We start from the raw sequence: 12676 nt of genomic DNA, 5'->3' as shown, positions 1-12676 counted from the left end.
AAGAGGTCAGGTTTACAATATGTGATTTTTTAAGAAGGGAAACTCTGGGAAAAGTCATTCTTTACTAGTGAGGGGTTTGTTACTCTCACTGGTGGCAGTAAGTGTAGATCAAATAGGGACCACAAAGAAAACACCAACAAGCAACACTCTAGAAATTTATTACCAAATCATAACCTATGCACAAAGACAACTAAGCTCATGAGACTAGCAAAGTAGCAGCACAAAATGTAAGAAAACGAACATTAAGAAATACAATTTAGGAATGTCATCTTCTTTGAATTAGATTCAAAATACTGAGAGACAGACACTGAAACAAAAATCTTAACCATACACAAACCATCTTAGCATGTAATTATCTGCTGGAAACCATCCACACAATGGTAACTGAAGGCGACTCCCTGTTGCCGTACCAACACATGAACAGACCTGTGCCCATTTTTGTGTGTTTTCATAAAATACATGGGTTCTTAGAGAATAGACACAGGAATAGTTAGATTCCAAGATTTTTACTGTTATCACATTAGTTTGCATTTATGAAGCTATGAGAAAAGAAGGGAATGGGTGTCACGTTTGAAACTGCTCCTTGAAACAAAACACATCTGAATAATGAAGCCACACCAAAAAGAGAAAGAATCATCCAGACATTCACAGAGGCTTAATTTGGAATAGATAGCTTTGCAAAGGCAAATATTTTAAATAAAAAATTCAAGATTAAAAAAAAAGGTAGTTGGGGAGGAGGGCAAGAGAAAGAAGGAAGTACTTAAACAAATCTGCATAGATGATGAACAGAATTTAAATATGGTTTCAGTTCATTTCCTCCTAAAACTATGCCTGGTTAACTGAGGTAGACTCTGGAAAAAACAAGTGCAAAGATTCAGGTTTTCCAAAGGGCAATATTTAGTCATTTCAGAGGTTGTAAAACGAAAGTGCATTTTATGAGCACAAAATCAAGTGGAAGCCCTTTTACAGGAAGAAAACCTCTATACTAATTCCCTATTTGTTGTGCCAAACTTCCAAATGTATAAAACCTACACACTGCCGGTGACAAAGCAGTATCCAGGTTATTTATAGACATACATGAAATAAGGTTGATCAAGACATGAGAATGGTAAAATAAAAAGAATAAATGACACTACCTTATTAGTTTTCCTTTATTTATTAACAAGTCACTTGGAAATTTAGAAATACCACTGGGTTAGAGTTGTCTGGAACCAAAAAACCTAGTAAACATTTCAAGAATTACTGTTAATTTGTGAATGTTTAAAAATGTATCTATTATCTTAGGGATTTTATTTTTAAAGTACTCATACCGTTTCTGCATTAAGAAACAATATTAAAAGCAAATAGCCTTGGGGCACCTGGGTGGCTCAGTTGTTAAGCATCTGCCTTCGGCTCAGGTCATGGTTCCAGGGTCCTGGGATCGAGCCCCGCATTGAGCTCCATGCTTAGCGGGAAGCCTGCTTCTCCCTCTCCCATTCCCCCTGCTTGTGTTCCCTTTCTCGCTGTGTCTCTCTCTGTCAAATAAATAAATAAAATCTTAAAAAAAAAAAGTGTTAAAAAAAAGCAAATAGCCTTTAAAAATTAAATAAGTAAAGCCCAATTTGAAAGTATAAATAAGTAAATATAGTAATTAACAGAGTTTTTAGTTTTTTCTGCAAAAATAATTAGTGGAGATGAGAATATAACATTTGGGGTTCAAATATTTTTATTCCCTAACAAGCCCTCCAACTGTAATTCCTATTCTTCTCTATTGTGACCGATTTTTAGATTCACATAATTATGTGCATCACAGATTAAGTGATATATAAAAAAAAATCATAAAATCAAAACAGTTAAGGAACAAAAGACACAAAAAATGTTAAAAAAAAAAAGTTTCATTCAAGTTAATGTGGCCCTTTCTTGGAAAAGGCCAGCAAATATCCTTAACATTTTATGCCTATCACATAGGATATAGGTCAAGGTGATTTATCACTAAGATAAAAGAAAGAGTGGGGATCTACTATTACACAAAAAGGACTCAATAATCAAGATAATACTGAAGGCGCCAAAGCCCACACAATATGAAATACCTGCCTAAGTCCTTCACTTTATCTCCAGGTAGGGTGGAGGACAGAGAAACATAACTATGCCAACTGGCTACCATTTTACAATTCTCATCTAAATTCAACAGTATATAGTACAAAAAACTTCCAATGCAGGAGTTCACACAAACTCAAGCTGTGCAAAACCTAAAGAATATCAATAACTTCATGTTCAACAGAGTCAGGCTACATATAGCCAAGTGAAAGAGTGACAGTTATATTGTACATTGGGGCTGTAAACATGCTTTTTTTCTTTAAGTACCTGTATGTTTGTTCATAGGAGATTCACCAGATATTTGCTTGCTCACTTTTTGAGTAATTAGTGGTTTCAGCCTATACTTTGACAGTCAAATATCACATCATAAAAACTGCAATCTCAGGAGCTCAACTGAAGCCCCTAATTATGCAGCTAGACCACAACACATTTCCTCTTCCAAGCTGTCTTGCTTTTTCTGGAGATAGAGGTCCAAACCGAAAGTGTATTTTGATCACGCTAGAATGTCTACACTGCCACTGACTAGAAGATGAAAGTCTGTGATGCCATAGCCTATTTTCCTGCTTGGATTTCTAGAAGGTTTCAGCCTACGTTTAAAAGCCATTTGTCTGGTACATTTCATCTATACTAAGTTCCTTTAAAAAATAAAGTGATTAGAAGAGCAAAATGTTTACCATAATTACATGTGTACATGTTTACAATAAACATGAACTTTGGGAAATAGTTCATGAAAATCGCCGGATCTATTATAATTACATTGTTCAAACAAACTTAAAACAGATTTAAAGGGAAAAACAGAAAAACCTGTATATATTATCTTTCCAAAGCACACACAGATTACTGTGCCTCTCGTTTTAAGATCTGAACTTGTTTCATTAGTTGGATCCAGAAGCCACACAGTGTAATTATAGAAAGTGCCCAGTCAGAGCCACACAGCCTCGTCCAACTTTGTAAGCCACAGAGCTCCCACCCGAGGTTCTTGTACATGGTAAGCAACCAATATAAATCTGCTGAATGAAGGAACTATCTGATATTTGCAAGACAGAACTGTATAAAACTCAGTCCTAACCTCATTGTGTTGCAGAGCCCAAAATACTCATGTTTTCAGAAGAAGTATTTGATAACACAACATAGAGAAAATGAAGCAAAACACAATTTTCTCATTCTGGGTAAGGCAACACACTGTCTTGCGATAAAGACAGCGTACATACAATGTACAGTAAAGGCTGGATAGAACACCTGAGCAATCTCCTCAGGATCCTTTAAGGGGGTTAAGAAATACAAAGCAATTGCCATCCACTGACAGAGCAAAATGAGAAATGAGGGAAATAAAAAATTAAAAAAGCACACCCGATTTACCATCATAGCAAAGATAAGCTTCTAGGAAGCTTGAGTGTCCAAATACTACGTAACTGATAATTTTTAAAAATCACAATTACCATATTATTATCCATGAAGAATTTTAAAAAGAAGAAATACATGCCAACACAAATAACACAAAACCTAGAAAAACAGTCTAACAAGTTTTAGCAATCAAAACACACATGTTTTAATGGCTGCCCCTGGGACCCTGGGACTTCAGGGAAAAAAATATGTTACTGGATGGCAACAGTTTGCAAGATGATCTTAATGTGATCATTTATTTCTTTATTTAAAAAGTTAATGAATAAAAGAAAACTTACTTCAATGTTTTAAATGAATTCATTCAATTAAAATAAAATCATGATGTCTTATGATTTCAACTTTTATAAACTATTTCTCAGAGGAAAGGGGGTAATTTATAGCATTATATAAAATCCTAAAGTCTAGAATCAGACTTAAGTTATCTGAAGATTATATAATTCTTAATAGGGAAAAAAATCTTTTAAAGCAAGATACTAAGAGGCTTTTTGTTAATGTCTAAAAAGTTCTATTATTTTTAGTTTTAAACCAGCTGGGTGCTCTCCAAAACTGAGAACTGAAGACAGCATCAAATACAAATTTTAAAAAGCATCACCATCCAAAGCAAAGGTTGTCCAACCCGAATGGGATAAATGTAATTTAAAAAAATGAACACCAGGATATCCTACATGCCATCTACTTTTTCTGGCCTCTTTTTATTGTCTAATTCCTGCTGAACTCAATGTGTATGTCAGATTTCTATCCTAATCTTACTGTAGTTGTAGTGTACAAGTTCTCAACCTAGACAAGGAATAATTTTAAAATTTTAAAATGAACATCACTTATTATGTACAATGCTATTTTGTTAAACTAGCTGTCTGGAAAACTATAAAGATTTTGTTGTTTGTTTTGCATTGGCCACAAGAGAGTGGGCTTCCTTAGAATACCAAAGTGTTTATTTAGAATATGAAAGTCAAGTTCAGCAAAAATCAAACATTGTTAGAGCTGAGGAAAATAAAGGACTTATCCATTTGAATGTATTGAAAGAAAAGTGAAAACACACCTAGAATTCAAGAACGAAGAAATGCTTCTTATGCAATCATAATATTCTTCCCATCCTTCCAACATAAGTACCAGCAAAAAATACTAAAGACCAGAGAAACAACCTGACAAAACACTTCAAAGACCACAAGGCTTGAGGAGATCATAAAGCTGAATAAATGAATAAATAGCTAATAGAAGAAATGGTGGGGGAACAGAGGGTAAAAATTCAACTGTATGACAGACCGTGACAGTAAGAATTAAATTCTAAAGTTTTAACTAACAAATTCATTATTTAATTCAAAACTATCATTTTTAACAATAATGAATTTGACACAAACCCAGTTCTGATGTTAAAAGTCAACATACATGGGTCCCTCAGCTCAGAGCGAAGAATAGAAAAAAACAAAAAACAACAAATGCAAGTGAGAAAGAGAGGTCCTTCTAACCCTTTTGTAAACAAGCTTCTACAAGAGCGTACTGATCGCTCTTTGGCCTCCCTGACACGCCGCTTTGCATGTGCAATATTAACGCGTGAATACGTGGAGGTACCGGCACAAAGCCAGGTGATGGAGACTATCAGGCTCCCTATGTAAGCTTTCCTTCTTTCCCAACTACATTTATATTCTTTGTGGTTTTAGGTTTTTTTGCCTTTAAGGGAAACATCTCTCCAATGAAAAGTTCTAAACCTGTTTTTAAAAAAAACTGCACGGAATTTCTTCACATTTTATAAATAAAAATACCAGAAATGAAAGAGCTGACAGAAATTCAAGCAGATCCAAATTCAACCATCCATTTTTCATACTTCTCCAAGTCTGCAGCAGAGACAGACTTAGCAATTTTCTTAAGAGCCAATTCAAAGTCTCCTTTGGTAACAGGCATCTGAAGTTCCTCTTTAGAAAGTGCACGGATCTCCTCTGGACCTAAGCCATTGATTCGCCGTCTCATTGCCATTAAAGAGGCGTCCCTAAAAACATACAAAATCAGTGAATCCATACTGATGCAAATGTTTTAAACACTGTCAATTGTAACAAAGTTAAGAGAAAACATTCAAAAGATCATTTTATGTGTTTTTACGATGCTGCTCAAAAGTTCCCATTTTAGAGATATCCTGACGGTTTGGAAAAGGTTAAAACAGGATGCAAACGACTTAAACATAAAATGTACTATTAATGAATCCTAAAAGTCAAGGTTGGGCTCAGATAGTACTGAACTTTCTTTTCCCCACTTGCTCTTTCAAAGGCAGCCAAGAAAGTTAGGAAACAGAAGTAGAGTTTTGAAATACTGAATTGCACACTTGAAAATGAACACATGGCTAATGTTAAGATAATTCAAATCTTAACCAGTTTGTCTACGACCTAATTCGAGGAGGTAAAGCCAGGAAACTCCTTCTCTGGAACATGAATGTATCTACACAGAGTGGATGTGGAATCCCCCACATGGAGCATTGGTGGACAACTAAAGGGATAAAACCTGGCTTCTCCAGATTCTGTTTTCAGTTCCATTCTGATCAGCTGTAAATAATTATGAAGGTTTGGAAGAACTGCACAATTAATGCTCACAAAAAAGCTATTAGGAAGCCAACCCAACCAAAACCTCAAATTTTTACATATTTTACACAGTGATATTAGAAACTATTGGGAGCTTCTTGTGTGCCACTAAACTTACAAGCACATAAGAAAAATACTAGTACAAAAAATGAGAAACAACAGATACTCCAGTTTTAAAGAAAGGCTACTGCTGTCAATATAAGTATAGTTAAGAAGGTAAGAAAAAAAATCCCTATTGAGTGATGTGAATTGTCTACAAAATACGTCACTAAATTGAAAGGGAAATATATGATATATTTTACACATATGAAATATGTATTTCCCAGCTTAAACTGATGCAACTTTGCTTGCTCATCTGCATGTAGTAAAATAATGCCAACCAAAACTAATTATTATTTTATGTTGACGCAACTAGGCTCCAATTCAGGGCTAAACTGACCTTAGCTTGTCAAAGTCATTATTGCCAAATTAAGTACAATTTCTTTAAAATCAAAGGATATATCAGAGAAAGACAATTATCACTTGGTTTCACTCATATGTTGAATAAGGATCATAGGGGAAGGGAGAGAAAACTGAATGGGTAGTCATCAGAGAGGGAGACAAACCATGAGAGACTCTTAACTCTAGGAAACAAACTGAGGGTTGCTTGAGGGGAGGGGGGTGGGAGGATGGGATAATTGGTGATGGGCATTAAGGAGGGCACGTGATGTGATCAGCACTGGATATCAACTGATGAATTACTGAACTCTATATCTGAAACTAAGGATGTACTGTATGTTGGCTAAATGAATTTAAATTTTAAAAAAATCAAAGGAATAGAAAAGGTGGCCATATTGTTATATAATTATTCACCTAACAATGACCCATGAGGTTATATAGAAAAGAAACAAGACAAGTAAGAAATCAAGGAAATGGGTCGCTGCTTTCACATCAAGGGCTAATAACGATACTAACTTTAAGACCAATCCTCCTGCCAAATCTATACCTAATATCTAAGGTCACGGATCATTAAAAAAATACCTGCAAACATTAGTTATATCAGCACCAGAATAGCCCTCAATCTTCTCCGCTATATCTTCCAACTGAATGTCAGGATCCAGTTCAACCTCACGAAGATTTATCTTCAGCAGCTCAGTTCTTCCTTTCGCTGTAGAAGATTTTTTTGTTACTGTTGGATCTTTTACTTTACAAATCCTTTTGATAAGAAATCACATATTAACATTCAGGAAAAGAAAGAGGAGTCAGTAACTTGAGTCCACCTAGTATCACCAACTCATTGTATGACTCAGAATTCACGAACATCCTAAGTGCCTTGGCTGCAGTAACTAAAAATTGAAACAAAACTCAGAGTTTTCCTTATAGATTGTGAAGATACTTGCTATGAAAACAAAGGGTCTGTGATCCTTTATGAAAAATAAAATCATTAATATTCAAGTACCAAACATGCTTTTAGTAAAAAACAACATTTAGCCTAGCTTTATAAAACTAGATTGCATGGAGTGTAACTCTTGTGAATCATTTTGCTCACCTTTTAGTGTGATATAGAAAAAGATTTCCTAGGATACAGGAAATCAGCCCTTAGCACAGAACACATATTAATAGTGTTTTTTTACTTGGAGAGCCAGCCCACAGACATTTGCTATTCCAATATGAGTGAAATGTGTATTGTACTATGTAAGCTCAAATGAATTACAGAATTGTATAAAATAACCAATCATGCTTACTGTTTTACTATCAGTTTTAGTGGCAAATTTCTATTTAATACAGCATACTAAGATAATGCAAACGTAGGTTGCATCTGGCTTTCTACTATTTCCTGATATGTAAAATGAAATGTAATCTTCCCCAACTTTTATTTTGAAAAATTTTAAATCTACAGGTTAAAAAAAAAATCAGTGAACACCCATTTACCTTCCATCTAGACTGATCAACTGTTAATATTTTGCCATTATCACTCCCATCTCCTCTCTCCTCCCTCCTCTTTTTTGAATTGAGAGCTAACTGTAGGCATTGCAACACTTCACCTTAAATTCTTCAGCATGTACCTCCTAAGAACAAAGGTATCCAGAAATTATCACATTACCAGCAAATTTAACATTGTTATATTAGAACCATCTAATACACAATCTAGATTAAAATGTCCCCATTTTCCCCAGGCCCTTATGACTTTCTTAAAAACCATCACACACTGCATTTAGTTATCATATCTCTTTAGTATTCTTTAATCTAAAGCAGTTCCCCAAAGTTTGTTTTATCTTTCATGACATTGACAATTCCCCAAATGATCACATAAAGTCAGAGTATTCCAGTAAAGATCCCAATAGGTCTGTTTATGGATCTGAACAGGCAGATATTAAAATGTTTATAGAAATGGAAAGAATCAAGGACAACCAAGACACACTGGAAAAACAAAAGTGAGGTGGGAGGAACTGCTCTATTAGAATTCAAGACTTATTACAAAGCAATAGTATTCAAATCAGTGATACTCTTGCAGAGATAAACAAATAGATCAATGATACAGAAAAGGGAGTATATAAGCAGATCAAAGCATATACTGTGAACACCTGATTTAAGACATATGTGGTTCAAGCAGTGGGAGAAAATGCCAGAACTACTACTAACTACAGGGTAAAAAAAAGAAATTGCATCCTGCCTCATGCCATACATAAAAATCAGTGCCAGATATATTACTACTCTAAATGTAAGATGGAAAATTACAAGCATTTTAGAAGATAAAACAGGAAATATATTAATGACTTCAGAGTGAATAGTCTTAAGATATATATAGATATATAGAGAGATATATATATTCAAGAAGTTGCCCACAAAAGACTGAGAAACTGACCACATTAAAATTAGGAACTCTAATTCACCAAGACTCTGTAAATAGAGTGAAAACACAAAAGTTAAGAGTTTGAGAAGATATTTACAACATATATAAGTAACAAAGTACTCATATCCAGAATATATAAAGAACTCCTACAAATATAAAGGTCAGACCACCTAATAGAAAAAGGGGCAAAAACTTGAACAGATATTTGTTACATATCTTTTCCTTTAGTAGCCATTTGGTTTTGCTATAATCAAATAACATAATAACATAATAAATGGCTACTAAAGGAAAAGACAGTCAAATTATCTAATAAAGAAGGAAATAAAAATTAAACCACAATGAGATAGCACTGCACACCAAGAGACTGATATAAATTTAAAAAGTCTAAGGTTTTGGAAAAATGTGAAGCAATGGGAACTCTCCTATCTTGCTGGTAGGAGTATAAGGTGTAACAACCACTTTGGAACAACCATTTGGGAAGACAGATTGGATTTATCTATTTATTGTTCCAGCTATGCGACATGACCAGTTCACTGCAAGGATGGAATGCTCCATCTCAACCTAAAGAAACTTAGGCATTTTCACCATTATGCAAGTATAAAAATATTCATAGCAGTACTATTCATAATTGCCTAAAATTGTAAACAATCAAAATGTCCACCAAATAATATGATGGATAACTGTGGTATAATGACATAATGGATGTTATAGGCTGAATTGTCTACCCCAACCCCCGAAGTTTTATGTTGAAGTTCTAACTTCCAATACTTCAGAATGTGACTGTATTTGAAGATAGGGCCTTTAAAAAGGCGATTAAAGTAAAATGAAGTCATCTGGGTGGGCCTAATCCAGTCTGACTGGTATCTTTACAAGAAGAGGAGATAAAGACACACACATGGTGAAAGACTACATAAAGACACTGGAAAAAAATGGCTATCTAATGGCTATCTATAAGCCAAGGAAAGAAGCCCCAGAATGAAACAACACCTTGCTTGATCTTGGACTTCTAGACTGAGAAAATAAATTTCTGTTGTTTAAGCCACCCAGTCCGTGCTACTCTGTAATGGCAGCCTTAGCTGACTAATACAATAGAATGCTATACAGCAACAAAAATGAACAGCATCTAGATACCATAATATGGATGAATCTTAAAAATGTACTTGAACAAAAGAAGCAAAATACAAATAAACATCATTAGTGTGATTCAATTTAAGTTTTAAAAAGAGATAAAACTTTGTTTAGGGATACTTTATTAGGTAAGAAAATTGTAAGATAAAAATCAATTATTTCCATAAAAGGAATAACAGTGATTACCACCAGGGGGAGGTATGCTAGGGAAAAGAATATACTGGGAGCTTCTGAGGTCTGATAATGCTCCATTTCTTGTCCTAGAAAGTAGTTACATGGTTGTTTGCCAATTATTGGATGGACTGAACTAAATTTTAATACAATTTAGTTCTATAATGAGTTATATTTCTCACTCACACACACAAAGTAAGACAAAGCAAAGCAATGCAAAGAGCAGCCACAGTGGAAGAGAAGTAAGCAGGCATTATCAGGGACTGCCAGAAAAAAAGAAAGAGTACTAAGTCAGAAATCTTTACCTCCAGAATTCCTTAATCTTGAGAGCTCCTTATCCTTGATCATCCCCAGCCAATAGGCCCACCTTACAGTTCACTGTGGTATAGAGGCAAAGAAGTCCTGCACTCAGATGGTCAGCAAGAGGGGCGTGGGAAAAAAGAGGGAAGGGCAGGAAGCCCCTAGGTCTGCTGCTACAGAAAGTGGTTGTGCTCCTGATGCCTCAGTAAGAACTCCGACTTTAACCTAAGTGTGATTTCATAGTGCTCCACGCATAGCAGGTGAATGTTAGCGGACAAATATCACTTTGTTTTCTTAGTCCTAGAGTATCACTATATTTATAAATCAAAATGTTTTACTGCAGGCCACCCTAAGAACTTGAACACCAAGTTCAGTATAATGTATTATCCCACAGAAACAAAGTTCCAGTCAGTCACCTTAAATGAACTTTGGGGCGTAAGCCTGCTCAAAGTGAAGGTCTGCCTGGTAGGAAGCATCTTTTTCCCTAGTAACTATAATTTGGGGAAAATAACTTTTAATTCTGGTTGTATCAGTGAGTTGTTAGAAGATTCCAAGTAGGATTTATCAGTTGTATAAAACTGAATGATATTGTAGAAGGATTTAACCAGAAATTATTATGTTACTAATAAGAACTGCGAATGCCACATAACCAAGTCAGTATGCATTCTAAATTTAAATAAACATTGTTAAAAGGATCATACACTTCTTATACTAACAATTCTTCTTAAGCACACTTGGCAGTCCAGCACAGAAGATAGCAAGTATGTGCTCTGGGGCCAGACTGTCTGGGCTCACAACCCTGCTCTGCCTCACTGGGTGAGATACTTAACCCCGCAGTGCCTCAGTTTCCTCACATGTCAAATAAAGATAAGAACAGAATCTACTGCAGAAGACTGTTGTGAGGGTTAAATAAGTTAGTACATGTAAAGCCTGGTGCACAGTGAGCACTCAAAAAATGTTCATTGTTTACCCCCCACCACCACCACCACTGGCTAGTCAACAAACAAGATTAGAGAGAGACATAGAAAACCCAGATCCCTTCTATTAAGGACCATCTGAGACACAGATAACCCAGAGAAGTAAATTCTACACAGGGAGATAGGCCAGGCCAAAAAGGCTTCATAGAATTAGCATGCTTTAATGTCAACTTTGAAAAAAATCAATAAACTTTTCTTAAAAGTTTTATTTATTTAAGTAATCTCTACACCCAACGTGGGGCTCAAACTCACAAGCCCAAGATCAAGAGTCATATCCTCTTCTGACTGAGCCAGCCAGGTACCCCACTGGATTTTTTGTTCTTTTTCTTCTTTTTAAGTAAGCTCCATGCCCAACATGGGGCTCAAACTCACAACCCCAAGATCAAGAGTCACATGCTCTACAAACTGAGCCAACCAGGGGCCCCAATAAAATTTAAATAGAGCAATCTGGGATATGGGAGTACCATAAATAATGACATCGAAGTAAGAAGAAGCATGAGCATACGAGAGTTGTGGGGGAGGAGGGGAAGGTAAGTAGAAAAGTACAAAGGAGGACTGAGAAATGGAAATAGACACAATTAAGACAGATAAGGTATGAACCAAAAAGCACTCTGACCCTGATGTGATAGGAAGCTAGACTCAGAGTCTAAGAGACTCTATGACATTTCAGTGATTTAGGGAGGTTATTCTAAAAGCAAAATACAGTTAAATGAAAGGGGCTGAAAAAGGAGTTGATTAAGCTGACCAGGTGCTTGCTGCTATAACTGAGATGCATAAAGGAAGAAGAGACTTAGTGTAAGGCCAAGCTCTAGCTGTGCCTGTTAGTTTGCCTTTTGTTAACTATGGCAGATTGTATTCACCAGGATGGCTGCAACAGTCTCATCCCACACATGCTCTACAATGTAATGTAAATGCTTCAACCTAGGGTACAGCAGAAGTGACACTATATGACCTCTAAGGCTAGGTTATAAAAAGCGATGCCCCTACTACCTTTTTCCAGTGGAACATCTGGAGCCCTGAGCTACCTATGTATGAAATCTGACTATCTTGAAACCCACTATGCCTGAAGCAGCCCAGGCCACATGGAATGGCCACAGGGTAAAAAGGAAGTGCTCCAGAAAGACAAGCTCCAGCTGAGGCCCCAGGGGTGCCTTTAGTTTTGTCTATTCTCATCTTTATACTTCTTTCCTTTTCCAACTAAAAATTTATTTTCGTGGGTT

At 35.7% G+C, this 12676-nt stretch overlaps 1 protein-coding gene across 7 annotated transcripts in view; it reads right to left on the bottom strand.

Annotated features, from left to right (window-relative positions):
• KATNAL1 (katanin catalytic subunit A1 like 1) overlaps positions 1-12676 on the bottom strand; it is a 130641-nt gene that overhangs the window by 41736 nt on the left and 76229 nt on the right. For 6 of the 7 annotated variants that reach the window (XM_027588346.2, XM_027588344.2, XM_027588348.2 and 3 more), the window contains 2 exons: positions 7068-7194; positions 1548-5464 (listed from right to left, as the gene is read on the bottom strand). The exons of the other annotated variant lie outside the window; for it this stretch is intronic. In XM_027588346.2, coding sequence (XP_027444147.1) covers positions 5266-5464; positions 7068-7194 — 326 coding nt within the window. In that variant the 3' untranslated portion in view covers positions 1548-5265. Of the gene's footprint in view, positions 1-1547; positions 5465-7067; positions 7195-12676 lie in introns of those variants that run through there. 7 annotated transcript variants of the gene reach the window in all.

Source organism: Zalophus californianus, chromosome 3 (assembly GCF_009762305.2).
Source record: "Zalophus californianus isolate mZalCal1 chromosome 3, mZalCal1.pri.v2, whole genome shotgun sequence".
In the NCBI taxonomy this organism is placed as follows: Eukaryota; Metazoa; Chordata; class Mammalia; order Carnivora; family Otariidae; genus Zalophus; species Zalophus californianus.
This window is presented reverse-complemented; position numbering and strand designations above follow the sequence as displayed.